The following is a 23904-nucleotide window of genomic DNA, read 5'->3' on the forward strand; positions in this document are numbered from 1 at the left end:
AAAAAAACAACAAAGCAAATATTCCAATGACAGTTCTGACAAAAAGGGATCATGCTAAAAGAAATAAAATTAAATACAAATCTACAGAGGTTTGCCTCAACTCCCTCTTAAAATCTATTGACAAAAATCAGTGATAGAAAAAAGCAATAGTTGCCAACAGCAGAAACTGGGTAATTTTTGGAAGTTGGAAAGCAGATGGATCAGATCAATGGAAAAACTAGGAGAAGAATCAGGACCCTAGCTATTAAATATATGACAACTGCTTTTCCCCAATCTGTAAACTCAGAAAAAAAGAATGGGGAATAGGCTACAAGGTGATTATCCACAATAATTAGCAGATTAACTGCTCAAGAGATTGATTGTGGTGTTGTATTATAAGTTAACACTCTAAACTAAGCGGAGACCTCCTAGCATCAGCAATGGAAACAAAGAAAAGTAGAGCAGAGCCTTGGGAAGATCCAGACTTCCAGAAAGACAGAAAAGTTTGGAGGTGAAGGAGTGGAGCAGGAGGGTAGCTGTAACCAGAAGCCAAACTAAAGCACTCCAAACAAAAAAACCCCAAACAAAAAAAACAAACTCCACCAACTCAAATGAGCAAAGGATACATCAGAGAAGATGAAAAACATCATTGGTAATCTGAGAGTTGCAAATTTAAAAAAGAATATACATTACTTTAGTATTGCTGTTATTATTTAGTATTGCTGTTGTTATTAAGGTAAAGATGAGACAGGTATCTAATACACATGTGGCATAGGAAAAATTTTGGAAAGTTTGACAGATTACTTTTTTTTTTTTTTTGGTGAGGAAGATCAACCCTGAGCTAACATCCGTGCTAATCCTCCTCTTTTTGCTGAGGAAGACCAGCTCTGAGTTAACATCTATTGCCAATCCTCCTCCTTTTTTTTCCCCAAAGCCCTAGTGGATAGTTGTATGTCACAGTTGCACATCCTTCTAGTTGCTGTATGTGGGATGCGGCCACAGCATGGCTGGAGAAGCGATGCATCGGTGTGCGCCTGGGATCTGAACCCGGGCCGCCAGTAGCGGAGTGCGCGCACTTAACTGCTAAGCCACGGGGCCGGCCCCTGACAGATTACTTTTTGAAAAATTATTTGTCCTTTGACCCAGCCAATCAGTTTCTAGGAATCTGGAACACATGCACAAATGTGAATATATAGGCACATTCTCTGATGCACTGTTCACCAACAGAACAATGGTTAAGTAAATTATGGTACATCTATTCTCTGGATTCTCACAACTGGTAAAAAAAATAAGGTAGATTCTTCATGTATGTAACCTAAAAATGTTTATAATGAACTAAATAAATAAACAAAAGAAAGTTGTATATCAATATATATAATGTGCTAGCACTCACGTGAAACCTAACAAAAAGCTCAAGAGTTAGATTGTCTAATACAAATATTACATACACACCATGTAATGCAAAGATAACCAAACGGTTAACTGCTTTTATCTCTGAGTTGGATACAAGATTGGGGTTCTAGGGAAAGTCAAAGGGGGTATTCTACTTCTATATTGCCTGATTGTTTTTTAACCAAGATTATATATTAGTTTAGCAATTAAAATGTCTCAAGCACAATTTTATGAGAAGAGAGATATCAAGTGATCTGCCAACATAAAAATAATAAATTCTACACTCTTAGTCGATCCTAAGAACAGATTGTGTATTATAGAATATAATATTCTTAATTATAATCTTCAGCCTTAATAGAGGTTAAATTTTAAAGAAGGATGGAAGTAAAATTATTCCATCAAAAATGGGTAAAATATCTTAGTTTTACTGCTAGAGTTTTTAGAACATCAAGCATATTAGCTCTTAGACCTTTGAAAGATACTGGTAATTGAAATGATTCCAAAGCTAATTTCCCCATCAATTCTCACAAAATAGCCAGACCTACTAAAAAATTAACTCTTCTGTACACTGATATATAAAAGAGGCTACTCTATAGAAATAATGTTATTATTTACTTAATAAAATAAAAGCTGTACTTACAATAAGGAGCAGACTGAACTGGTCCAAGCTGTGGAAAGGTCATGAGAATAGAAACTCCTGGTAGATCGTTTTGCTTTGTACGTCCAGTAGTTTGGTCAGCCCAAACCACCACTTTTTTCCTCTCTACCAAATGTTCAATTTCTGTGAAGTCAGACTCAAATGCAGCATTTGATAGGCCAGCTTCTTTTAAAGCACAATACTGTTTTCTTAGAAGTGGAAGTAAAGCATTCAATAATCTACATACACAGAAGGTGACAAGAAAAGACAGATAAATACTAAATTTTAAACAAATTATTATAGTTCTATGTAACATCCAAAGTATTAGCAGATCATTAAAATGATTCCCTGTATATATTTTCCTTTAGAATATTTCAATCAAATACCTCAACATATTCTTAAAACATTAGGTACAGAGGGGAAAGAATCTTGGATGGCAATTACAAGCACCAGACTGTAGTCTCAGCTAGTCTTCACTTGCTTCTATATGACCTTGGATAAGGCACAAACTGTGGTTTCTCCTCTACAACGTGGGGTACAACTGGACAGCCACTACTTATAATAGATTGTTTTGAGGACTAAACGAGTTAAATACATATAAAAGCTTTTCTCAAAGCATAGTGTGATTTACAAACCAAAGATATTGTTATTGTTACTAAATACCATGGGATTGAAAAGAAAAATTGATACACTCTGTCACACGATGAGACTCATTTTAGGTATATATAGCATTTGAAACAACAACAAAAGAACAAAACTCAACTTTCCAAGTTAGCTCTTCATGAACTAAAGTAACGGCTTTCAAAGTCATTCAAAGAGGTTCCAAGGAGAAAAGTTGTGGACAAGGATGGTGGGTATGGGGAATCGATGGGGCACTGGATTCTTGGCTCTGATTCAATATCTGCCCTATTGCTGTTAATGAGAGTAGTACTGAATGTATCCTTTTATGTATTAGACCTCCATGTAAGCGTTCGCTTAAGAAAGGCCACAGCTCAACAGTTTGTACACTCAACCAATGGTTCCTAACTTTTACAACAAGGAAGATGTCAAACAACATGAATGATTTGGGAATGATTCAGTCCTGGTGTTTCAGTTGACTCATAACATCCAGGAGAACAGAACCATCTGAAGTATGGATAGGGCAATGGGAAAAGAATAGACATTAATTTTAACACACAAGGAAATAACCGCTTTACTACCTAGGAGTCTTAAATATTTAGATAGCAGTTAAAATAGCCTGTGACATTTTTCTTTCTCGTGAGCCAAGTAGGTAACGAGGGAAAAGTCATCCTATGTTAAAATGTTATACGTTATTTGTCTTCTTGGAACCCCTTTGATTAGCTTTGAAAACCACTGCTTTAGCTTATGAAGAGCTAACTTGGAAAGTTGAGTTTTGTTCTTTGGTTGTTATATTTCAAATGCTAAAATGAGTCTCATCGTTTGACAGAGTGTATCAATTTTTCATTTCCATCCCATAGTATTTAGTAACAATAATAACAATATCTTTGGTTTATAAATCACATAGGGAAAAGTCATTAATCAGAAAGTCAATAAAAACAACGATTTGTTGTGCACCTATACTAATCAGGTGCTGTGCAGAGAAGAGTTAACATAGGAGGCCTAAGGTTGCTATTCTTACAGAGGCTTGCTTGCAAGGTTGGCCCTTGGGTGGCATATTGAAACTTACATTTTGAGAGGGTTCTCAACACTTTCAGAACTGAGAAGAGTGGCTCACTGTGCTTAAACTGTACAAACAATGTGGTTTACACTGAACAACTGCTTTCCTTCTGGAAAGTTAGGAATTTTGGTACATGCTAGGCAGAGGGTGCCTATGCAACGAGCTTCCAATGAAAACCCAGGGCATTAAAGTGTCTGTGTAATGAGCTTCCAAAGTAGACAATATTTCACATGTGTTGTTACAACTTTGCTGGAGGACTTAAGCAGATCCTGTGTGGGTCCACTGGAAGAAGACACTTGAATGCTTGCATCTGGTTTCCTTTGGATTTTGCCCCATTCACCTTTTCCTTTTGCTGCTTTTGTTTCGTGTGCTTTCACTGTAATAAATCATACCTATGAGTACAACTATCAGATGGGTCCTGTGAGTCATCCTAGTAAACTATCAAACCTGGTGGTGGTATTACGGACCCATGACACGTGTTATTTATGTATGTACGTATGTTCGTATGTATATATTTATTCATGCATTCATTTATTTTTTGACTTGATATTTGTATACATTATGATATGATCACCATAATAAATCTAATTAACTTCTGTCACCATACAGTTAGAGGATGTAGTTTCATGTGATGAGAACTTTTAAGATCTACTCACTTAGCAACTTTCAAATACACAGTACAGTATTATTAATTATAGTCACCATGCTGTACATGACATTCCCATGACTTACTGAACTGGAAATTTGTACCTTTTGATTCCCTTCACGGATTTCACCCACCCCCCAAACCCCCACCTCTGGCAACCACCAATCTGTTCACTGTATCTATGAGCTTGCTTTTTTTTTTCTTTTTTTTTTTTTAAGATTCCACATGTAAGTGAGGTCACACAGTACTTGTCTTTCTCTTTCTGACTTATTTCACTTAGCATAATGCTTTCAAGGTCCATCCATGTTGTCGAAAATAGCAAGATTTCATTCTTTTTTATGGCTAAATAATATTCCACTGTATATGCATATTCCATTGTGTATGTGTATGTATGTATGTCTGTGTACATACACACCACATTTTCTTTACCCATTCATTCATCGATGGACACTTGTTTCCCTATCTTGGCTATTGTAAATAATGGTGCAATGAACATAGGGGTGCATATATCTTTTCACATTAGTGTTTTCATTTTCTTCAGATAAATACTCAGAAGTGGAATTGTTGGATCATATGGTAGTTCTACATTTAATTTTTTGAGGAACCTCCACACTGTTTTCACTGTGGCTGTACCAATACGTATTCACACCAAAAGTGCACAAAGGTTCCCTTTTCTCCACATCACCAACACTTGTTACTTCCTGCCATTTTGACAATAGTCATTCTAACAGGTGTAAGGTGATATCTCATTGTGGTTTTGAGTTGCATTTCCCTGATGATTAGTATGTTGAGCACGTTTTCATGGACCTGTTGGCCATCTGTATGTCGTTGGAAAAATGTCTATTTAGATCTTCTGCCCATTTTCTAATTGGATTGTTTGTTTTCTTGCTATTCAGTTGTATGAGTTCTTTATATATTTTGGATATTAACCCCTTATCAGATATGATTTGCAAATATTTTCTCCAATGTGGAAGGCTGCCTTTTCATTTTGTTGATGGTTCCTTTGCTGTGAAGATTTTTAGTTTGATGTAATCTCACTTATTTTTGCTTTTGCTGCCTTTGCTTTTGGTGTCAAATCCAAAATATCAATGCCAAGTCCAATGGCAAGGAGCTTAATGCCTACGTTTTCTTCTAGGAGTTTTATGGTTTCAGGTCTTACGTTCAGGTCTTTAATCCTTTTTCAGTTGATTTTTGTGTATGGTGTAAGATAGTGGTCTACTTTCATTCTTTTATATGTGGCTGTCCAGTTTTCCCAACACCATTTATTGAAGAGACTGTCCTCTCCTCATTGCATATTCTTGACTCCTTTGTCATAAATTAATTGACCATATATGTGTGAGTTTATTTCTGGGATCTCTATTCTGTCCATTTATCTGTGTCTGTTTTTATGCCAACACCACACCTTTGATTACTACACCTTTGTAATACAGTATGAAATCAGAAAGCATGATATCTCTAGCTTTGTTCTTCTTCCTTGAGATTGCTTTGGCTATTTGGGGTCTTTTGTGCTTCTATACGAATTTTAGGATTTTTGTTCTAGTTCTGTGAAAAACGCCATTGGAATTTTGATACAGATTGTATTGAGTCTGTAGATTGCTTTGGGTAGTAGAAACATTTTAACAATATTAATTCTTCCACTCCATAAGCATGGAATATCTTTCCATTTATTTGTGTTTTCTTCAATTCCTTTCACTAATGCCTTACAGTTTTCAGTATACAAGTCTTTCACCTCCTTGGTTAAACTTATTCTTAGGTATTTTACTGTTTTTTGATGCAATTGTAAATGAGATTTTATTCTTAATTTTTCTTTCTGATAATTCATTATTATTGTATAGAAAAGTAACATATTTCTGTATATTGATTTTGTATCGTAGTTTTTCTGAATTCATTTATTAGTTCTAACTGTCTTTTGGGTTTTCTATATATAGTATCATGTCATCTGCAAACAGTGAGTTTTACTTCTTCCTTTCCAATTTGGGTGTCTTTTATTTCTTTTTGTTGCTTAACCGCTCTGGTTAAAACTTCCAATACTATGTTGAATAAAAGTGGCAAGAGGGGGCATCCTTGTCTTGTGCCTGTTCTAAGAGGAGAAACTTTCAGCTTTTCACCATTGAGTATGATGTTAGCTGTGGGCTTGCCACATATGGCCTTTATTATGTTGAGGTACCTTCCCTCTATAAAGGCATACCTTGTTTACAATTGCACTTTGCTTTATTGTGCTTACCAGATATTGCATTTTTTACAAATTGAAGGTTTGTGGCAACTCTGCACTGAGCAAGTCTATCGGCATCATTTTTCCAAGAGCGTTTGCTCACTTTCTGTCTCTGTGTTATATTTTGATAATTCTTACAATATTTCAAACTTTTTCATATTATTATATTTGTTATGGTGATTTGTGATCAGTGATCTTTGATGTCACTATTGTAATTGTTTTGGAGTGCCATGAACTACACTCATACAAGACAGTGAAATTAATCAATAAATGTTGAGTGTGTTCTGACTGCTCCACTGACTGGCCGTTCCACCATCTCTCTCTCTCTCTCCTGGGGCCTCCCTATTCCCTGAGACACACAATACTGAAATTACACCAATTGTAACCCTACAATGGCCTCTAAGTGTTCAAGGGAAAGGAAGAGTCTCATGTCTCTCACTTCAAATCAAAAGCTAGAAATGATTAGAAATGATTAAGCTTAGTGAGGAAGGCATGTCGAAAGCTGAGACAGGACAAAGTCCTCTTGCGCCAGTTAGCCAAGCTGTGAATGCAAAGGAAAAGTTCTTGAAGGAAACTACAAGCGCTACTCCAGTGAACACACATGAATGATAAGAAAGTGAAATAGCCTTATTGCTGATATGGAGAAAGCTTCAGCAGTTTGAACAGAAGATCAAACCAGCCACAAAATTCGCTTATTCCGAAGCCTAATCCAGAGCAAGGGCCTAACTCTCTTCAATTCCATGAAAGCTGAGAGAGGTGAGGAAGCTTCAGAAGAAAACCTTGAAGCCAGCAGAGCTTGGTTTATGACATTCAAGGAAAGAAGTCGTTTCCATAACATAAAAGCATTAAGGTGAAGAAGCAAGTGCCGATATAGAAACTGCAGCAAGTTATCCAAAGACCTAGCTAAGATAATTAACGAAGGTGGCCACACTAAAAAATAGATTTTTAATGTGGGCAAAACAACCTTATATGGGAAGAAGATGCCATCTAGGACTTTCATAGCTAGAGAGGAGTAGTCAATGCCTGGCTTCAAAGGACAGGCTGACTTCTTGCTAGGAGCTAAGGCAGCTGGTGACTTTAAGTTGAAGCCAATACCCATTTACCATTCCGAAAATCCTAGGGCCCTTAAGAATTACGCTAAATCTACTCTGCCTGTTCTATATATATGGAACAACAAAGCCTGGATGACAGCACATCTGTTTACAACATGGTTTACTCAATATTTTAAGCCCACAGTTGAGACATACTGCTCAGATGAAAAGATTCCTTTTAAAATATTACTATTCATTGACAATGCACCTGGTCACCCGAGAGCTCTGTTGGAGATGTATAATGAGATTAATATTGTTTTCATGCCTGCTAATACAACATCCATTCTGCAGCTGACGGATCAAGGAGTAACTTCAGGTTTCAAGTCATATTATTTAAGAAATACATTTCATAAGGCTATAGCTGCCATAGAGATTCCTCTGATAGATCTGGGAAAAGTCAACTGAAAATCTTCTGGAAAGGAGTCACCATTCTAGATGCCATTAAGAACATTTGTGATTCATGGGAAGAAGTCAAATATCAAGATTAACAGGAGTTTGGAAGAAGTTGATTCCAATCCTCATGAGGGGTTCAAGACTTCAGTGGAGGAAGTAACTGCAGAGGTGTTGGAAATAACAAGAGAACTAGAAGTTGAGCCTGAAGAGGTGACTGAACTGCTGCAATCTCATGATAAAACTTGACAAGGAGTTGCTTCTTATGGATGAGCAAAGAAAGTGGTTTCTTGAGATGAATCTACTCCTAGTGAAGATGCCGTGACGATTCTTGAAATGACAACAAAAAATTTAGAATTTACATAAACTTAGTTGATAAAGCAGAGGCAGGGTTTGTGAGAACTGACTTTAATTCTGAATGAAGTTCTACTGTCGGTAAAATGCTATCAAACAGTATCACATGCTACAAAGAAATCATTTCCGAAAGGAAGAGTCAATTGATGTGGCACACTTCATTATTTTCTTATTGTAAGAAATTGCCACAGCCTCCCAACCTTCAGTAACCACCACTCCGATCAGTCAGCAGCCGTCAACATGGAAACAAGACCCTCTATCAGTAAAAAGATTACAACTCACTGAAGGCTCAGATGATGCTTAGTATCTTTTAGCAATAACATAGTTTTTAATTAAGGTGTGTACATTTTTTTAAGACATAATGCTATTACACACTTAATAGACTACAGTATAGCGTAAAAACTTTTAATATGCAGCAGGAAACCAAAAAACTCGTGACTCACTTTACTATAATATTCGCTTTATTGCAGTGGTCTGGAACCGAACCTGCAGTATCTCCAACATATGTCTATACCCACCTTGCTGAGAGTTTTTACCAGAAATGGATGTTGAATTTTGTCAAATGCATTTTCTGAATATAGTGAGATGATTACATCATTTTTATCCTTCACTTTGTTAATGCAGTGTTATAACACTGATTGATTTATGGATGTTGAACTATCCTTGTATCCCTGGAATAAATCCCACTTGATCATGGTGTGTGATCCTTTTAATATATTGTTGAATTCTGTTTGCTAATATTTTGTTGAGGACTTTTGCATCTATGTTCATCAGGGATATTGGCTTGTCATTTTCTTTTCTTGTGGTGTTCTTGTCTGGTTTTGGTATCAGAGTGATGGAAAGCAATAAGCAAAGTTAAAATATTGAGGTATATGAAGAAGTTATTTGGTTTAAAACTAATTCGGCCTGGCCTTGTTTTTCCAGAAAGGCCTGACATGGCTTGCTCAGCATGCTCTGTACATCTGCTTTCAACATTTACAATGTCCCAAGTGAAGAATGGTGCCGTTAAAGGTAGGGATGCATGCCTCCCCTCATATCTGCATTTCTTTAAAGCACTTCTTCATGGAAACTAAGGATTAATTACTGACCTACTGTGCTCATCTTGTGACCACTCACCTGCTGCCCTAACAAAACATTTTGTGACTCTAGTAAAAGAGATATTCCTGTTATATTTGATATATGTTCCTTGTTTCAAGACGGCATATAATCATGCTGTACACCTCACTGATTTGGAATGCTTCCCTCCTTGGTGAAGCTTCTCTCCTGGGCTATAGTTCTCAAAACTGGCTCATATAATAAACTCACTCCAATTTTGATTCATAGACCGATTATGGATACTTTGCATTGACAAAGGTAATACTGGCCTCAAAAAATGAGTTTGGAAGTTTCCCCTGTCTTCTATGTTTTAGAAGATTTTGAGGATTGGTATTAATTCTTCTTTGAATGTTTGCTAGAATTCACCAGAAAAGCCATCTGATCCTGGACGTTCGTGTGTAGGGAGGTTTTTAATTACTGATTCAATCTCCTCATTAGTAATTAGTCTCTTCAGATTTTCTATCTCTTCATGATTCATTCTTGGTAGGCTGTACGTTTCTTGGAATTTATTTCTTCTAGGTGGTCCAATTTGTTGGCATAAAATTGTAGTAGTCTCTTATGACCTTTTGTATTTCTATGGTATCTGCTGTAATGTATCCTCTTTCATTTCTGATTTTATTTGAGTTCTCTCTCTTTTTCTCTTGGTGAGTCTAGCCAAAGGTTTGTGAATTTTGTTTATCTTTTGAAAGAACCAGCTCTTGGTTTTTGATCTTTTCTATTATCTTTTTAGTCTGTATTTCATTTACTTCTGCTCTGATGTTTGTAATTTCCTTCCTTCTATTAACTCTGTTTTTTCTTCCTTTTCTAGTTCCTTGAGGTGTCAAGTTAGGTTGTTTATTTGAGACTTTTCTTGTTTCTTGAGGTAGGCATTTATTGGTATGAACTTGCCTTTTAGAACTGCTTTTGCTGCATCTCATAAATTTTGGTATGTTGTATTTCCATTTTCATTTGTCTCAAGGTATTTTTTGACTTCTCTTTTTATTTTTTCATCGACCCACTGGTTGTTCAGTAGCATGTTTTCTCCTTGTAACTGATTTCTAGTTTCATACCATTGTGGTCAGAAAAGATGCTTGATATAATCTTCTTAAATTTGTTAAGACTTGTTTTGTGGCCTAACATGATCTACCCTGGAAAATGTTCCACATGCACTTGAGAAGAATGTGTACTCTATTGTTTTTGGATGGCATGTTCTGTGTATATCTGTTAAGTCCATCTGATCTATGTGTCATTTAAGGCTAATGTTTTCCTACTGGTTTTCTGTCTGGATGATCTATCCATTGATTTATGTGGGGTACTAAAGTCCCCTACTATTATTGCATTGCTGTCTACTTCTGCCTTCAGATCTGTTAACATTTGCTTTATATATTTAGGTACTCCCTTGTTTGGTGCATAAATATTTACAAATGTTATATCCTCTTGTTTGATATTGACCCCTTCATCATTACGTAACGCCCTTCTTTGTCTGTTATTATAGTCTTTGTTGTAAAGTCTATTTTGTCCAAGTATAGCTAGCCCAGTTTTCTTTTGGTTTTCATTGGCATGGAATATCTTTTTCCATCCCTTCACTTTCAGTCTGTGTATGTCCTTACATCTGAAGTGAGTCTCTCATATGCAGCATATAGATGGGTTTTGTTTGTTAATGCATTCAGCCATTCTATATCTTTTGATTGGAAAATTTAGTCCATTTACATTTAATGTAATCACTGATAGGTATGTACTTATTGTCATCTTGGGAATTGCTTTCTGGCTGTTTTGTATCTCCTCTGTGCCTTTCTGCTTCTATTGCTCTCTTCCTTCATGGTTTTGATGGCTTTCTTTATTGTTATTGCTTTGGTTCCTTTCTTATTATCTTTTGTGTATCTCCTAAAGGTTACTGCTTGGTGATTACCATGAGGCTTACATATAACTTATAGTCATAAGTCTATTTTAAGTTGATAACTTAAGTTTGAACGCATTCTAAAGCTCTACATTTTTACTCTCCTCCTCTCATGCTTTATTTTTTGATGTCACATTTTACATCTTTTTATCTGGTGTATTCCTTAACTAATTATAGTAGTGACAGTTACTTTTACTACTTTCATCTTTTAACCTTCGTACAAGCTTTATAAGTAATTAATCTACTACTTTACTATATATTTACCTTTACCAGTGAAGTGAGGTTTATACTCTTATGTTTTCTTGTTACTAACTAATGCCCCTTCTTTTCAGCTTAAAGAAGTCTCTAACATTTCTTGCAAGGCCAGTTTAATAGTGATGAACTTCTTTAGATTTTGCTTGTCTGGGAAATTCTCTCTCTCCTTCAATTCTGAATGATAACTTTGCTGGGTAAAGTATTTTTGGTTGAAATTTTTTTTCTTTTAGCACTTTGAATATATATTAAGTCAGTTTTTTGCCTCCATTCTACAAGATCAGGGTAAGACAGTTCATCACCTCCATTATTTTTTATGTCATTTAATCCTTTCAAAATCTTTATAAGGAAAGTATTATTATGCATTTTAACATATAAGAAAAATAAGGCTTAGTGAGGTTAACTAATTTATGCAAGGTTTATTGCTAATATAAGCTAGAATTGAAGACCAACTCCAAAACTGACACTCTCTCTACTATGCCATATTGCCTCTGTTTGTAATGCTTTGGTTCACCAATTTTCTATGTATTAGTAAGAGTTACTCAGAAATCTTTTTGCCCATTTTGAGGCAAAAATTTATCTTAAATATATTACTCTATATGTACAATATAGGAAATAAATATAGTATGGTTAAAATAAATTAACATTTCTTTGATAACTCTAGTTCTTGCAGGTGGTTTGAGGGCCAGTAAGTGAATATTCAATGTCTGCTCTATATATAGAAAGTAGAAGGAGATTAGGTTGAGATTCTATCTGCAGAAGAATATCTCCCTTATGTTTTTTCTTTCTTTTGTCTTCTTTTTAAAAATCACTACCCTAATATGATTTCCTTTAAAGCCAAAGTATGGAAAATTAATTACCAGTTATTTGAGAACACTAGTAGAACTCCAGTAGAATTTTAGACTAGCAGAAAGCACTCAGAGAAATACATTTCTCATTTTTACAGAGCATGAAAGTGACATCTAAGGAATTGACTGACACATCCAAGGTAACAAAAATAAAGATTAGGTTATACTTTTTACTATTACATTTCAAAAATCAAAAGATGTTCCTACTGAGCTAGTGAGAGAACATGAAAGAGCTACTATAGCATTATGTAAAAATTGGGACACTTGATGTTAAAAAATAGACATTTTCAGTAACTTCATTTTAATGATAGCAAAAAATCATTCTGGAATTATGAATGCTTAAAAAGTGCCTACTTAAAATTCAGTTGGTTTTAATAATAATTGCTTCTAAGTGGGGAAATGGATGGCTAGCGGACAGGTAGAAGACAGGCTCCTTTTCACTGTATAGGGATCTTTGGAATTTTGTACTACATGGCATATATTACATAAAAATAATAAACTTTTGAAGAAAAATGCTTTCAAAATTATAAAGCAGCATAAAAAAAACCGCTGGATGAAAAGAACCACATCCTCTATACTTTCGCAATGCTTTCTAACTCTGTATGCTTCTAGATGCTGGCAGACACTTAAAAATAATGTACCCTGTATCAGATAAAACACAATTTTCTGGCAGTGGAAAACTGAACTTCTATGCTTCAGGTTCTTTAGGTAAAATTTATAGACTAGGTAAATCCATGTACTTACGCCTCATTCTGCCTGTGCTGCTGTTCTTGAAGACAAGCTAGATCCATCATATGTTTAATTTGTGCTTTCAAATCTTTGTTCTGGAGGTGCAAATGGTGACACTGAAGATCTTCACTGAGTTCCTGGGGAAAACAATGCAAACTATATCTCAGATTCCTTTAAGGATGTTAAAAATAAACAAACTTTAATAAAACATTTTATATTGGTACCAATAGTTTTAATTTTTTTACATATGAAATAATATGTTTAGAAATAAATTTGAAAAATAACCTTCTGGTATAGGTGGTTTATAACTTACAAGCAAGATAAGATTCAACTTTCCTCAGAAACTGAATGTCAGAAACTCAGAACAAATATTATTATGATGATAGTTTCTTGGTCTATCCAACTTGTTCACAATGCTGTGAAAAGACATGAATACGGCCAGTTTTTGCTTAAACACCACTTCTTCAGGGAGGCTTTCCCGGAGCATTATATTTAAAGATGGACACTCTCCACCCCCAATAGTCTGTCACAGCATTCATCAGAAACAATTTCATTTATTTATTTGTTTGATTATAGTTTCTCTGTCTGTACTAGAATGTCAGGTTCACCACCAGGATAGGGCCTATGTGAAGCTAGTTCAGTATTACAGCCCCAGTGTACAGTGTCTGGAGTTGTATGCAATAAAAATCTCTTGCCTTCACCTAACCTTGGTATAAGCTTCATCCTAGAGCAAAAGTGTGAACAAGTCTTTTGTAGGCTCCCATTTTCCTAAGTCTCATGTGCACAGGCCCAAGTGTTCTCTAATCTACAACCTAAGATTACTTATCTTTCCTCAAACATACTAAACCTTAAGTATGGAAAATGTCAGCTAAGTGGTTACATTAAAGTATGAATGGCAGTAATCCAATAGCATTCTCAGCATCTCGAATTGGGAAAATTTAAGTCAGTATAATGAAAGGGAGTAAAATTTTTTGAACGTTGTGAGGGGCTGACACAATCCCATAAGTAGGGAAGCTGTGCCAGGAAACTTTCTCCTGGGGACAATTCCCATAAACCATTTTAGCTTTACAATATTCCTTCCCAACCTGCAGACCACTGATTCTCTAAAAGCTTAAAGTTGTTTTTTCTTTCTCTCTTTTTTTTAATACTTCCTATGCCAATGGTAGGAACTACGACAGGGAAACAATGTCATTCTATGTGTCTGAGATATATTAAAGCTGGTGGTTATTTATTTACATGATTCATGATTATATTTCAAGAAATCTAGCACGTATTTCAGAGAGAACTCTCTTTAGGGAGTCAGGATGATATGGTTAGAGGAATGGCCTATGAGTCAGGTGATTTTAGAGATGGTCTCAGCCATGACACAAATGTACCTTAAGCCAAAAATATTGTTTATATGGAGATCAATTTACTTGACCAAAATTTAAGAGCTTGACTAGATGATCTCTTTAGTATTTTCCAGTTAGAAAATTCAAAAATCCTAATAGTGTGAACATATTTGCCAAATATTCCATCTTTTCTCTTTAAAAAAAAAAATTCCTTCTTTACATACTTCCTCTGATAATCATCTTTTAATTCCTTTATCTTCTTAAATCACTCTTCTTTTAAGGAGACAAGCCTTAATAGTATAATTATATTAGTCAGTAATGGGCCTTGCCTAGCTTGTTACATTTGGAAAACCAAGTTTACAATTTGAATCTTTTCTTGTTTTGACACGTTATTGACAAAATCTGATTGGAAAAGCATGGCCTATTCTGAGAATCATAAGGAGGTTAATAATGGTTGAGGTGAAGAAAATAATGAGAAGTGATATATAAAACTTGAGAGGTATTCAGGTGCCATGCTAGCCCTGGGAAATCATAACAGAGAGTTTATATTAGGGAGAATGCACTGAAGAGTGATATGATCAATTACCTTTTAGAAAGCTCATTTTGGTTGCAGTGGAGGGAATGATTTCCGTGGAGTATGAATGGAAGCAGAAAGACCAAATACAGTAGGTCCAATCGCAGCGGGGGGCGGGGGTTGGAGGGGTAGGAGTTGGAATTAGGGTATTGGCAGTGGGAGAGAGAGAGAAGTGGGTAGTTTTCAGAGGTTAAGAGGGAGATAGTGCAGGAGGGTACAGAAAAAGGAGCACCCAATTTGAAAATCACAGTACTGGGCCTGTGTCCAGAATAGTGTGACTGTGGATAAGTCCTTTTACAAAGTTATGTCTCACTTTGCTAATGTAGGAAATAATGGCTTATAAATAGATAATTATTTCAGCCTTGAAAATCTCCACAGAAAAAATAATTGCAAGTGGGATTAGAGTGGTGGGAATGGAAATAGTTTTAATTTTATTGTTTTCAAATTATTTATAATAAAATGCATTAAACAATGAATTAAAAATCCATTGTAGGTTCCATATTCAGGTGAGGAAAAGTTATTATAAGAGTTATAGAAGACAGATTGCTAGAAAAATTAGATTTGACCATATTGTAAAAATTTAAATTTCTTGAAAATAACCCAAACAATATTAACTTTATAAATACTACTAAGTAGACAAAAAGGCAAAAACAAATTAGCAATAATAATAATAATAATAATACTAATACTAATACTAAAAAGAATACCACACCATTTTTTAAATTGGGAACTTAAATATGGGACAGCAAAAATGGAACTTATAAATATGGGAAAGCAAAGGCAAACTAGTAAATTTCTACAACTGATTTTTTTGCCTCTTTAATACAAAACAAGTTCTTAAATACTTCTCTAGTTGGGGATGGGCTATAAATTAGAACGTTGATTATACAGACAAACACACTAAATTATAAGTATAATGTAAAGTAAGTAAGGCTACTGAGAGGCGAAAAGAGTAACAACATCTTAAAACTATATATATGTGTATTAAAATTTTTTTAATGAACGTACTAATGCCACTTGAACTGTAACCTAAAAATGGTTAAAATGGTAAATTTTACGTTATACGTTACCACACACACAAAATTTTTTTAGACTCTTCTTGAGAAAGCTTTTTTGCTCACTGGAAGGACTAAGTATTCTATTAGAACATCATGGCCATAAGTAATAGTAATAAAGAAAACGAAAGAATATTTAGTATTTTAAAATAAGGCCAAAAATTTAACTTTAACCAAAATACTTGTCATTTTATGTCATTTAGACATTCATCATGAGAACAAGACTGCTTTAGACGTATATTGTCTCTAACAAGTAATAAGTTGTTAGGCCAAAAATTATTATTAACATTCCACATCTGTCACCTTTTCACGAGAATCAGCTCTTGTGCACTGAATGAGAAGCACCCATTTGCCTGAGGCTATCAGTGTTTTCTCTGAAAACGTGTTATCCAGAACATGGCTTGGATGCTCTGAAAGGTACTCTGCTGGAGGCTGCTGCATTCTGTGATGAGCCTCTACAGCTTTAGATGCCTCAGACCTGGCATGGAATTTTAGAAATTACCTTTTCTAAGTCTAGATGATCCCTATTCTAGTGTATTGATTAATCATCGTCTTTTGTTGCTTACCCTTTATATCATCTTAAGATGAATGCAGCATTTTTAAAAAAATGCTCTTTAGTTTTCTTCTAGATATTCTTAAATGTTATATCAATGGAAAAATGATCTAAAAAAAAAAGCAAAACTGTATGCATGTGACCTCCCCAATCTCCCATCTGGGAGAAGACCTATATAGTTCTTTGATTAGAATTTTAAAGGCATCTATAACCCAAAAAGGTTGGAATTATAACTCTAGAGGAAAAACAGAAAATTTATTTTATAATGCAGCTAACTAGGCTGTGCTCCTTTTGTGTGTATCTTTCCTTGATTACTGATGTCTATGTTACTGTTGCTTAAAATATTATAAAACTATTATTTATCAACCATCTATTACGGGTTAAGTGGTGCTAGGCCTTTGCATACAGCATTTCATTTAAGTTTATAATGCCTTAAATATATGTTAAAGATGAGAAATTAAGATGACAAAGTTAAACAACTTGTCCAAAGTCATATAATTAGTGTTAGAGTTAGTATTCAACAAGACTATCAAATTATAGAATTACCAACCACTCCAACTCCAAAGTTTATCCTCTTTCCAATATTTACAATCTCTCTGTAGGGAATATTCTAAACTGCTTTATCAATTAAGTTATAAAATATTATTAAAGTATGCTCTATACTACATTCCTAATCTACTGAACAAACTGGCTGGCATGCTTTCAGCAAGATATTTTCACAACTTCTAGAATTATTGAGGTGTAGATTAAGTTGTTGGCTGGTGTTCAGTGAATCTCCACTCTAAAGAACTACTCAGTCTCTGGGCCAGCCCTGATGGCCTAGTAGTTAAAGTTTGGCATGTTCTGCTTTGGCGGCCCAGGTTCAGTTCCTGAGCGCAGAACCACACCACTCGTCTGTCAGTAGCCATGCTGTGGCAGTGGCTCACATAAAAAAAGGAAGACTGGCAACAGATGTTAGCTCAGGGTGGATCTTTCCCAGCAAAAAAAAAAAAGAAAGAAAAAATTAAAAAAAGAATTACTCAGTCTCTATTTGTCTTTGGCTTTCTTTCTTAAAACAGGGTATCTGTTGCTTGTTGCTCCTCTTACTACCTTGAACTGTCATCACTGACTACTTCTGCTAGTCTCCTCTCTCAGTCTGAGCTTTAATGCTAAAAAGATGGCCATATATAGCTATTGCTAGCCAGAGAATCCATTTCCCTAGCCATGAATTATTGGGTAATATCTTTCAATTATAACAAAAAAATTGATATCTTTGAATATTAATGATCACTAGCTGCATTCGTTACTGATATTTTACACTTTATTTCGCCTGTATTTATTTTCAGTCTAGTGCTTTTCTAGGAATTTGAAGATTCCAGAGACTAGATACCAATTAGTTGATACACAGTAAAGAATTTCAGAAGAGTATCATCAAAGTAAAGAATTTAGATGCTCCTCCTTTTAAAAAAATTGTAAAGAATTTGTTCTTTTAAAGTATTAGGTATTTGGATCAAATTAGTTACTTTGTAGCAGTTGTCTGCTAGCTGCTTATTCCATATTTATTTTCCCCTTCTTTCTTATTAAGAGAACTCTAATTTTGTTCAGGGTGATAAGGTGCCCACCAAAAAACTCACCTTTCCAGATTCCCTTGTATCTAGGATCTAGGGATAGCCACATGACAATTCTAGCAATATATGTCCATTAGGAATTTCTGGAAAAGTTTTTGGTCTCTCAATACAAATATCCCTCTCTGCTTTCTTTCCTCTTTTTCTGGCCTAAGTATAAACTTGAGACTAAAGACGGAATACTGATATTGCCACTATGAAATGAAAAGCATAATGAAGACACTGATGACATTTTTAGGAATAAACAGCGTATTTCCAAGACATTATTGTTAAGGTAGCAAAATACAGCCATAACTGGTTAAGGCACTAAAGTCAGATTTCTATAACCCTGTGGCTGAACACAATTCTGATCTGATTCAGCCATTAACCATCATTACCCATCACTACTCTTTATAGATATAACCTTATATCTTCAGTTCAGTAAATACACGCATATAACATTCAAATTAGCTTTCTTTAGCCATAAGTGATGATGACCACATTTAAAACTATTTTTGCACAAAATATTAAGTATTAAACTTAAATTACCTACATGATGAATCCTCAAATACAGTTTGAAATAGAATTACTTTATTCTAACTTTAAGAGCTACCTCATAAAAGGATGCAATCGCTTAAGAATAACAATATTTAAAAGTAACTTTACTCTTCTCAAAGTACAGAAAAGGTAAATCTAGTAGGAAATTAATGAGGCAGAAGGCATATTCAGTTAAAAACTGTAAAATGAGCCAATTAAATCTCAGAGAGATGAAGCAATAGTTGTCTTATGAAAGATATTTACTCAACAATATAGACAATGGGTTTAAAGAGCTCAGTTCTTACAAAACAAATCTGAATATACAAACACATCTGTACCTTTGGAATATGACCATTTTGACCTAAGAGTCCCATTTCGGTTTCAACACAATTGAGCCAATTAGTATTCTCATCAAATCGCTTCAATTCCTCCTCTCTTTTCTTCTCTAGGTAACAGCGACGAGTTTTCAACATTGCAAGCCTATGATCTCGTTTGCAAGTGGCCTGAAAAACAATGTATCTAATAGTCAACTTAATTTTTAAGATATTTGATGTATGTGATATTAGTAAAGTAGTATATTTTCTTAGATGTGTGCTACTGTATGAATTAGGCTATATTTTTGTACTTAAAGCTATTTCCCCTTTGAAATCTCACACTACTACTGCTTGTAGGAAAATAGGAGATCATTTTTATAAAATTACATGTTGAGAGTTTATGTCTTTAAAAAATATAATGGCCAGATTGAAGACTATAACATTTGTGTGTGTGTGCTAAAATATACTCTTTTAAATGTTGCATTTTAAAAGTTCATATAAGGTCTGATAAGTCCCATGATTTCCTCACTCAAAATCAAAGCAGATACATGGCCTGCTCTTATCTTTCTTCCCATTGAAAGATGTCAAGAAATTAGTGTTCTATTACTCTGGTTTTGCCTACAAAGCCTTTAAATTGGCTGGTACAAATGATAGAAAATAGAGCTTACATCAGAGTGCTCATAACTATCTGATCTTGCCTGGTTCAGGACCAATAAAGGATATTCCAAATACTTGGTGTTTACCTAAGCATGAGTTGAGATCAAAACTGGCCTTTTGGTTTCTTACCCCAAGGGTCTTGCACACTATCATGGCAACTGTGGGCCAGAACAGCTTGACCTCTCTGGGTTATTTGCCAACAGACACTGAACTCAGTAATCATCAGATATGATGGCTGGACCTGAGACGATAGAGCCCATAGATTAGAATGAGCACCTGCAGCTGGTTTTGAAGGCAGGGAATTACATGAATGAAAAAAAGAACAGGAACTACATTTGAACTTGGTCAAAGACCTTACTCTCTTTAGGAGATAAGTTCTCCCTTATTATCTTTGATAAAAGATGTATTAACATTTCGGGGAAAAGTCAAGCATTAAAGAGATTTGCAAAAATGTGAAACAATGTCACTCTTCTCATTACCTTTTTATGTTTTAGAAAACATAATTATTTTTCATTAAAGTGTTACTTGTGTTATCATGCAACAGGTTAACCAATTATTTTTAAATTAATACATAAATGTATTTTTGTAAATCTCAGTTTAAATATGTAATATGGGAATACTGGTAAATGAAATCCACATAAACTAAAGCTCTTTGAGGTCCTAAATAATTTTTTTTAAAGCAGAAAGGGGTCCTGAAACCTGAATAGTTTAGAGCCACTGCTATAACAGAAGTGGAATATGTGGCTTCTTGACTTTTTTCTGCTATTCAGCAGGTGTGAAAACTTAGGCAAGTCAATCTCAGTGGGTCTTCAGTCACCTCACCTGAAAAATGAACATAAAACTTTTGTACCTGCCTGAAGGAAGGCAGTTAATTAAATTTTCTTTATTTTGCTTTAGCATTTATAAATGTAGGTACTCTCAGAAACCAGGGCAGGAAATGATCTGCAGGACTGATGGCAGCCAATATTTTAATACCAAAAAGATCCTAACTGAAAATCCAAAAAAGTATGTTTTTGAGATTTTACTTCTAAAGTCCATCAAATGTATCCTCTATGATGATTTTCTAAGGGAACATTTTCTATCAAGGTAGCCTTCTTGAACTTCTGTTCTGAAATAAATAGCAAGTAAGGGTTTGGGAATAAATTCTAAAATATGCATGTTAAACACTGACATTAAAGTAAAATGTTTCCCATTAAGGTTTCAAAAGAGCTTTATATATTATTTTATTACCAAAATCCCCAGAATACCCACAATACCTCAGAATACAAAGGGTCTTGAGTGAGAAAAAACACATAATTATAAAATGTAGCTGTTACTATTGCTTTGTGCAAAAGGATTGCTAACATGGTAAACTTATTATTTCACTAAAAATAATTTGCAGATTATCTTTATATGGCTATAAAATTACTCAGAAGCTTCACTTTAATATTAATCTCAGAGGCCATACTCTAGAACCATTTATAGCTGAATCAATGTTATGAGATTCTTTTAGTGCTTCTGATAATAAACCTCTTTTGGAGAGGATCCAAGACAGATATAAAATTCCTTGCGCTAGCAAGCAGTTTAGTAAGACTATAGTTTGACACAGATGTGTGTTTAAAAAAAAAAAACAACTCAGCCTTTAGATGTCTTCCTATGTTTTCCAATAGTTGAACTACAACCAATAAACCTAAGAGGTTGTATTTCCATTGCTTACCTAGTGTTATAAGAATAGCTATAAGAAATGGAATATTTGGATTGAAATGACCAAAAGTAAGAAATCATAAAAGGCAAGTGGGTTGAAAAAAGGCTACTAAGCAGAAGAATAAACATAAAAACACAAACAATTTAAAGAAATCAGCCACACCCATTCCCCTACTCTCCGTCTTAATCTTTCTAAGTACTCACAATCAAAATTCAACAAGGTAAGTAAAATAGAGTAAAGCAACCATTATTTAAATGTTTGGGATTAAATAGACCAAGCTTATTAACAGCACTAAATAACATTCAAATGTTTAAAAAATAACGCTCTGATTCTAAGCTCTGATAACGCGCTACTCCTTTGTTTCAAAGATTGCCTTTTGACTACAAAAATAGATTGTAAAATTCCTGGCAACCAAAGTTTCCACAATCTGGCCCATTATCCTATCTTTCCAGTTGACTGTATATAATTCCCAGTACAGCGAATATGTCTTATATCATGTGCCATCTCTAATCCCTTCATAGTGGTGAGCTCTGGCAACTTCAGATTCAGAGATAAAGAATATGGCAATCAATCAATGATATCTGCTATGGGCAAGGGAGGGGGAATTGGCAATATATTGGAGTATACTTATATACTTCCATACACACTGTCCTACAAATATGCTGTACATACTCTGGTCAAACTGAGATACTATCTAGAACATACTATTCCTATTTGTTGTTCTACCATTGATATTCTCATGCAAGGCCCAGTATAAATCTTATCTCTTGTCTCTCTACCAGGGAGCCTTTATTAACCATCACAATTGGAAGCCACTGTTTTCTCCTCTGAATAGCTATAACATTTATAGCACTTAGAGCATAGCAGGATGCTTAAGAGAGAAGACTCTGGGGCCAAACAGGGTTTAATATTGGTTCAGTCACATTAATTAGGTATATAACTCCAAACAACTTACTCGAGTTCTCAGTGCCTCTGTTGCTTGCAAATGCTGATAATATAGAATCTACCACACAGGCTTATTATAAACACTAAATAAATTAACCCATGCAAAGGACTTCGAAAAGTGTCTGGCACATAGTGCTCAATAACATTAGCTGTTTTTATCACTGCACTACTACTTACATGATAATTATATAGTGCCTTGTCATTTTTATATTATTTTATTGCTCCAACTGGCTTGTAAATAAGTGAAGGGCACACAACCTTCATACTTTTCTTTACGTCTGTTGTATCTAGCACAACGCTTTGCATATAAAGCAAAGTGTTCAATAAAAGCTGTTGTTAAAAGCTGAGATACTAAGTCAACAGCAGCTTCCCATGACTGAATTTCTTGACTTTTTTCAAGAAATAATTCAGATAATTGACATTTATTTAATGGATACCTACATAAAATTGAAAAGAATTACTATCCTTGCTAAAAATAACTCCATAATATAGTAAGCACAAATAATTGAGATAAAATCTGCAATTCTTAGAATATATAATATAGCACTATTTCAGAATTTCATTTAGCAAATATAAGGAGTTCACAACAAAAAACTGACATACTAATCCTATGAGATATTCTGTTATTTGGAAGTCATTAAGGTTATCAAAAATACTGGCAACAATTTTGCGGTTCAAAAAGTTAAAGTATAGGAGGGCAGCCAGGTGGCATAGCGGTTAAGTTTGCGTGCTCCGCTTTGGTGGCTTGGCGTTTGCAGGTTTGGATCCCAGGCACAGAGCTGCACACTGCTTGTCAAGCCACACTGTGGCAGCATCCCACATAAAGTAGCAGAAGATGGGCACGGATGTTAGCCCAGGGCCAACCTTGCTCACCAAAAAGAGGAGGGTTGGCAACGGATGTTAGCCCAGGGCTAGTCTTCCTCAAAAGTAAAAAAAAAAAAAAAAAAAAAAAACCAAGGACAGTCTAAGGGACCTCTGGGACAACATCAAGCACACTAACATCTGTATTATAGGTGTCTCAGAAGAAGAGGGAGACAAAGAGGTAGAGAATCTATTCGAAGAAATAATAGCTGAAAAATTCCCTAACCTGAGGAAGAAAACAGACATCCAGGTACAGGAAGCACAGAGAGCAGCAAAGAAGATGAACCCAAAGAAACCCACACCAAGAAAACATTATAATTACAGTGTCAAGAATTAAAGATAAAGAGAGAATCCTAAGAGCTGCAAAAGAAAGACAACAAGTTATAGAAAAAGGAAACCCCATAAGGTTATCAGATGACTTCTTAGCAGAAACCTCAGAGGCTAGAAGGGAGTGGCACAATGTATTTAAAGTGCTGAAAGGAAAAAACCAACAGCCAAGAATACTCTACTCAACAAGTTTATCATTCAGAATGGAAGGAGAGATAAAGAGTTTCCCAGACAGGCAAAAACTACAGGAGTTTATTACCACTAAACTGGCCCTACAAGAAATGTTAAAGGGACTTATTTAAAC

General features: G+C 34.9%; 1 protein-coding gene and 1 non-coding gene across 4 annotated transcripts in view; both read right to left on the bottom strand.

Annotated features, from left to right (window-relative positions):
- The window catches only part of KIF18A (kinesin family member 18A), a 90110-nt gene that overhangs the window by 34783 nt on the left and 31423 nt on the right, over positions 1-23904 (bottom strand). For all 3 annotated transcript variants that reach the window (XM_058546175.1, XM_058546176.1, XM_058546177.1), the window contains 3 exons: positions 19151-19315; positions 13195-13316; positions 2012-2247 (listed from right to left, as the gene is read on the bottom strand). In XM_058546175.1, the coding sequence (XP_058402158.1) occupies positions 2012-2247; positions 13195-13316; positions 19151-19315 (523 nt within the window). The remainder of the gene's footprint in view (positions 1-2011; positions 2248-13194; positions 13317-19150; positions 19316-23904) is intronic.
- LOC131409184 (small nucleolar RNA SNORD57) lies at positions 11842-11909 on the bottom strand. The gene has a single exon (XR_009220863.1). It is a non-coding gene; the product is annotated as a small nucleolar RNA SNORD57 (small nucleolar RNA).

This window comes from Diceros bicornis, chromosome 7 (genome assembly GCF_020826845.1).
Source record: "Diceros bicornis minor isolate mBicDic1 chromosome 7, mDicBic1.mat.cur, whole genome shotgun sequence".
Taxonomy (NCBI): Eukaryota; Metazoa; Chordata; class Mammalia; order Perissodactyla; family Rhinocerotidae; genus Diceros; species Diceros bicornis.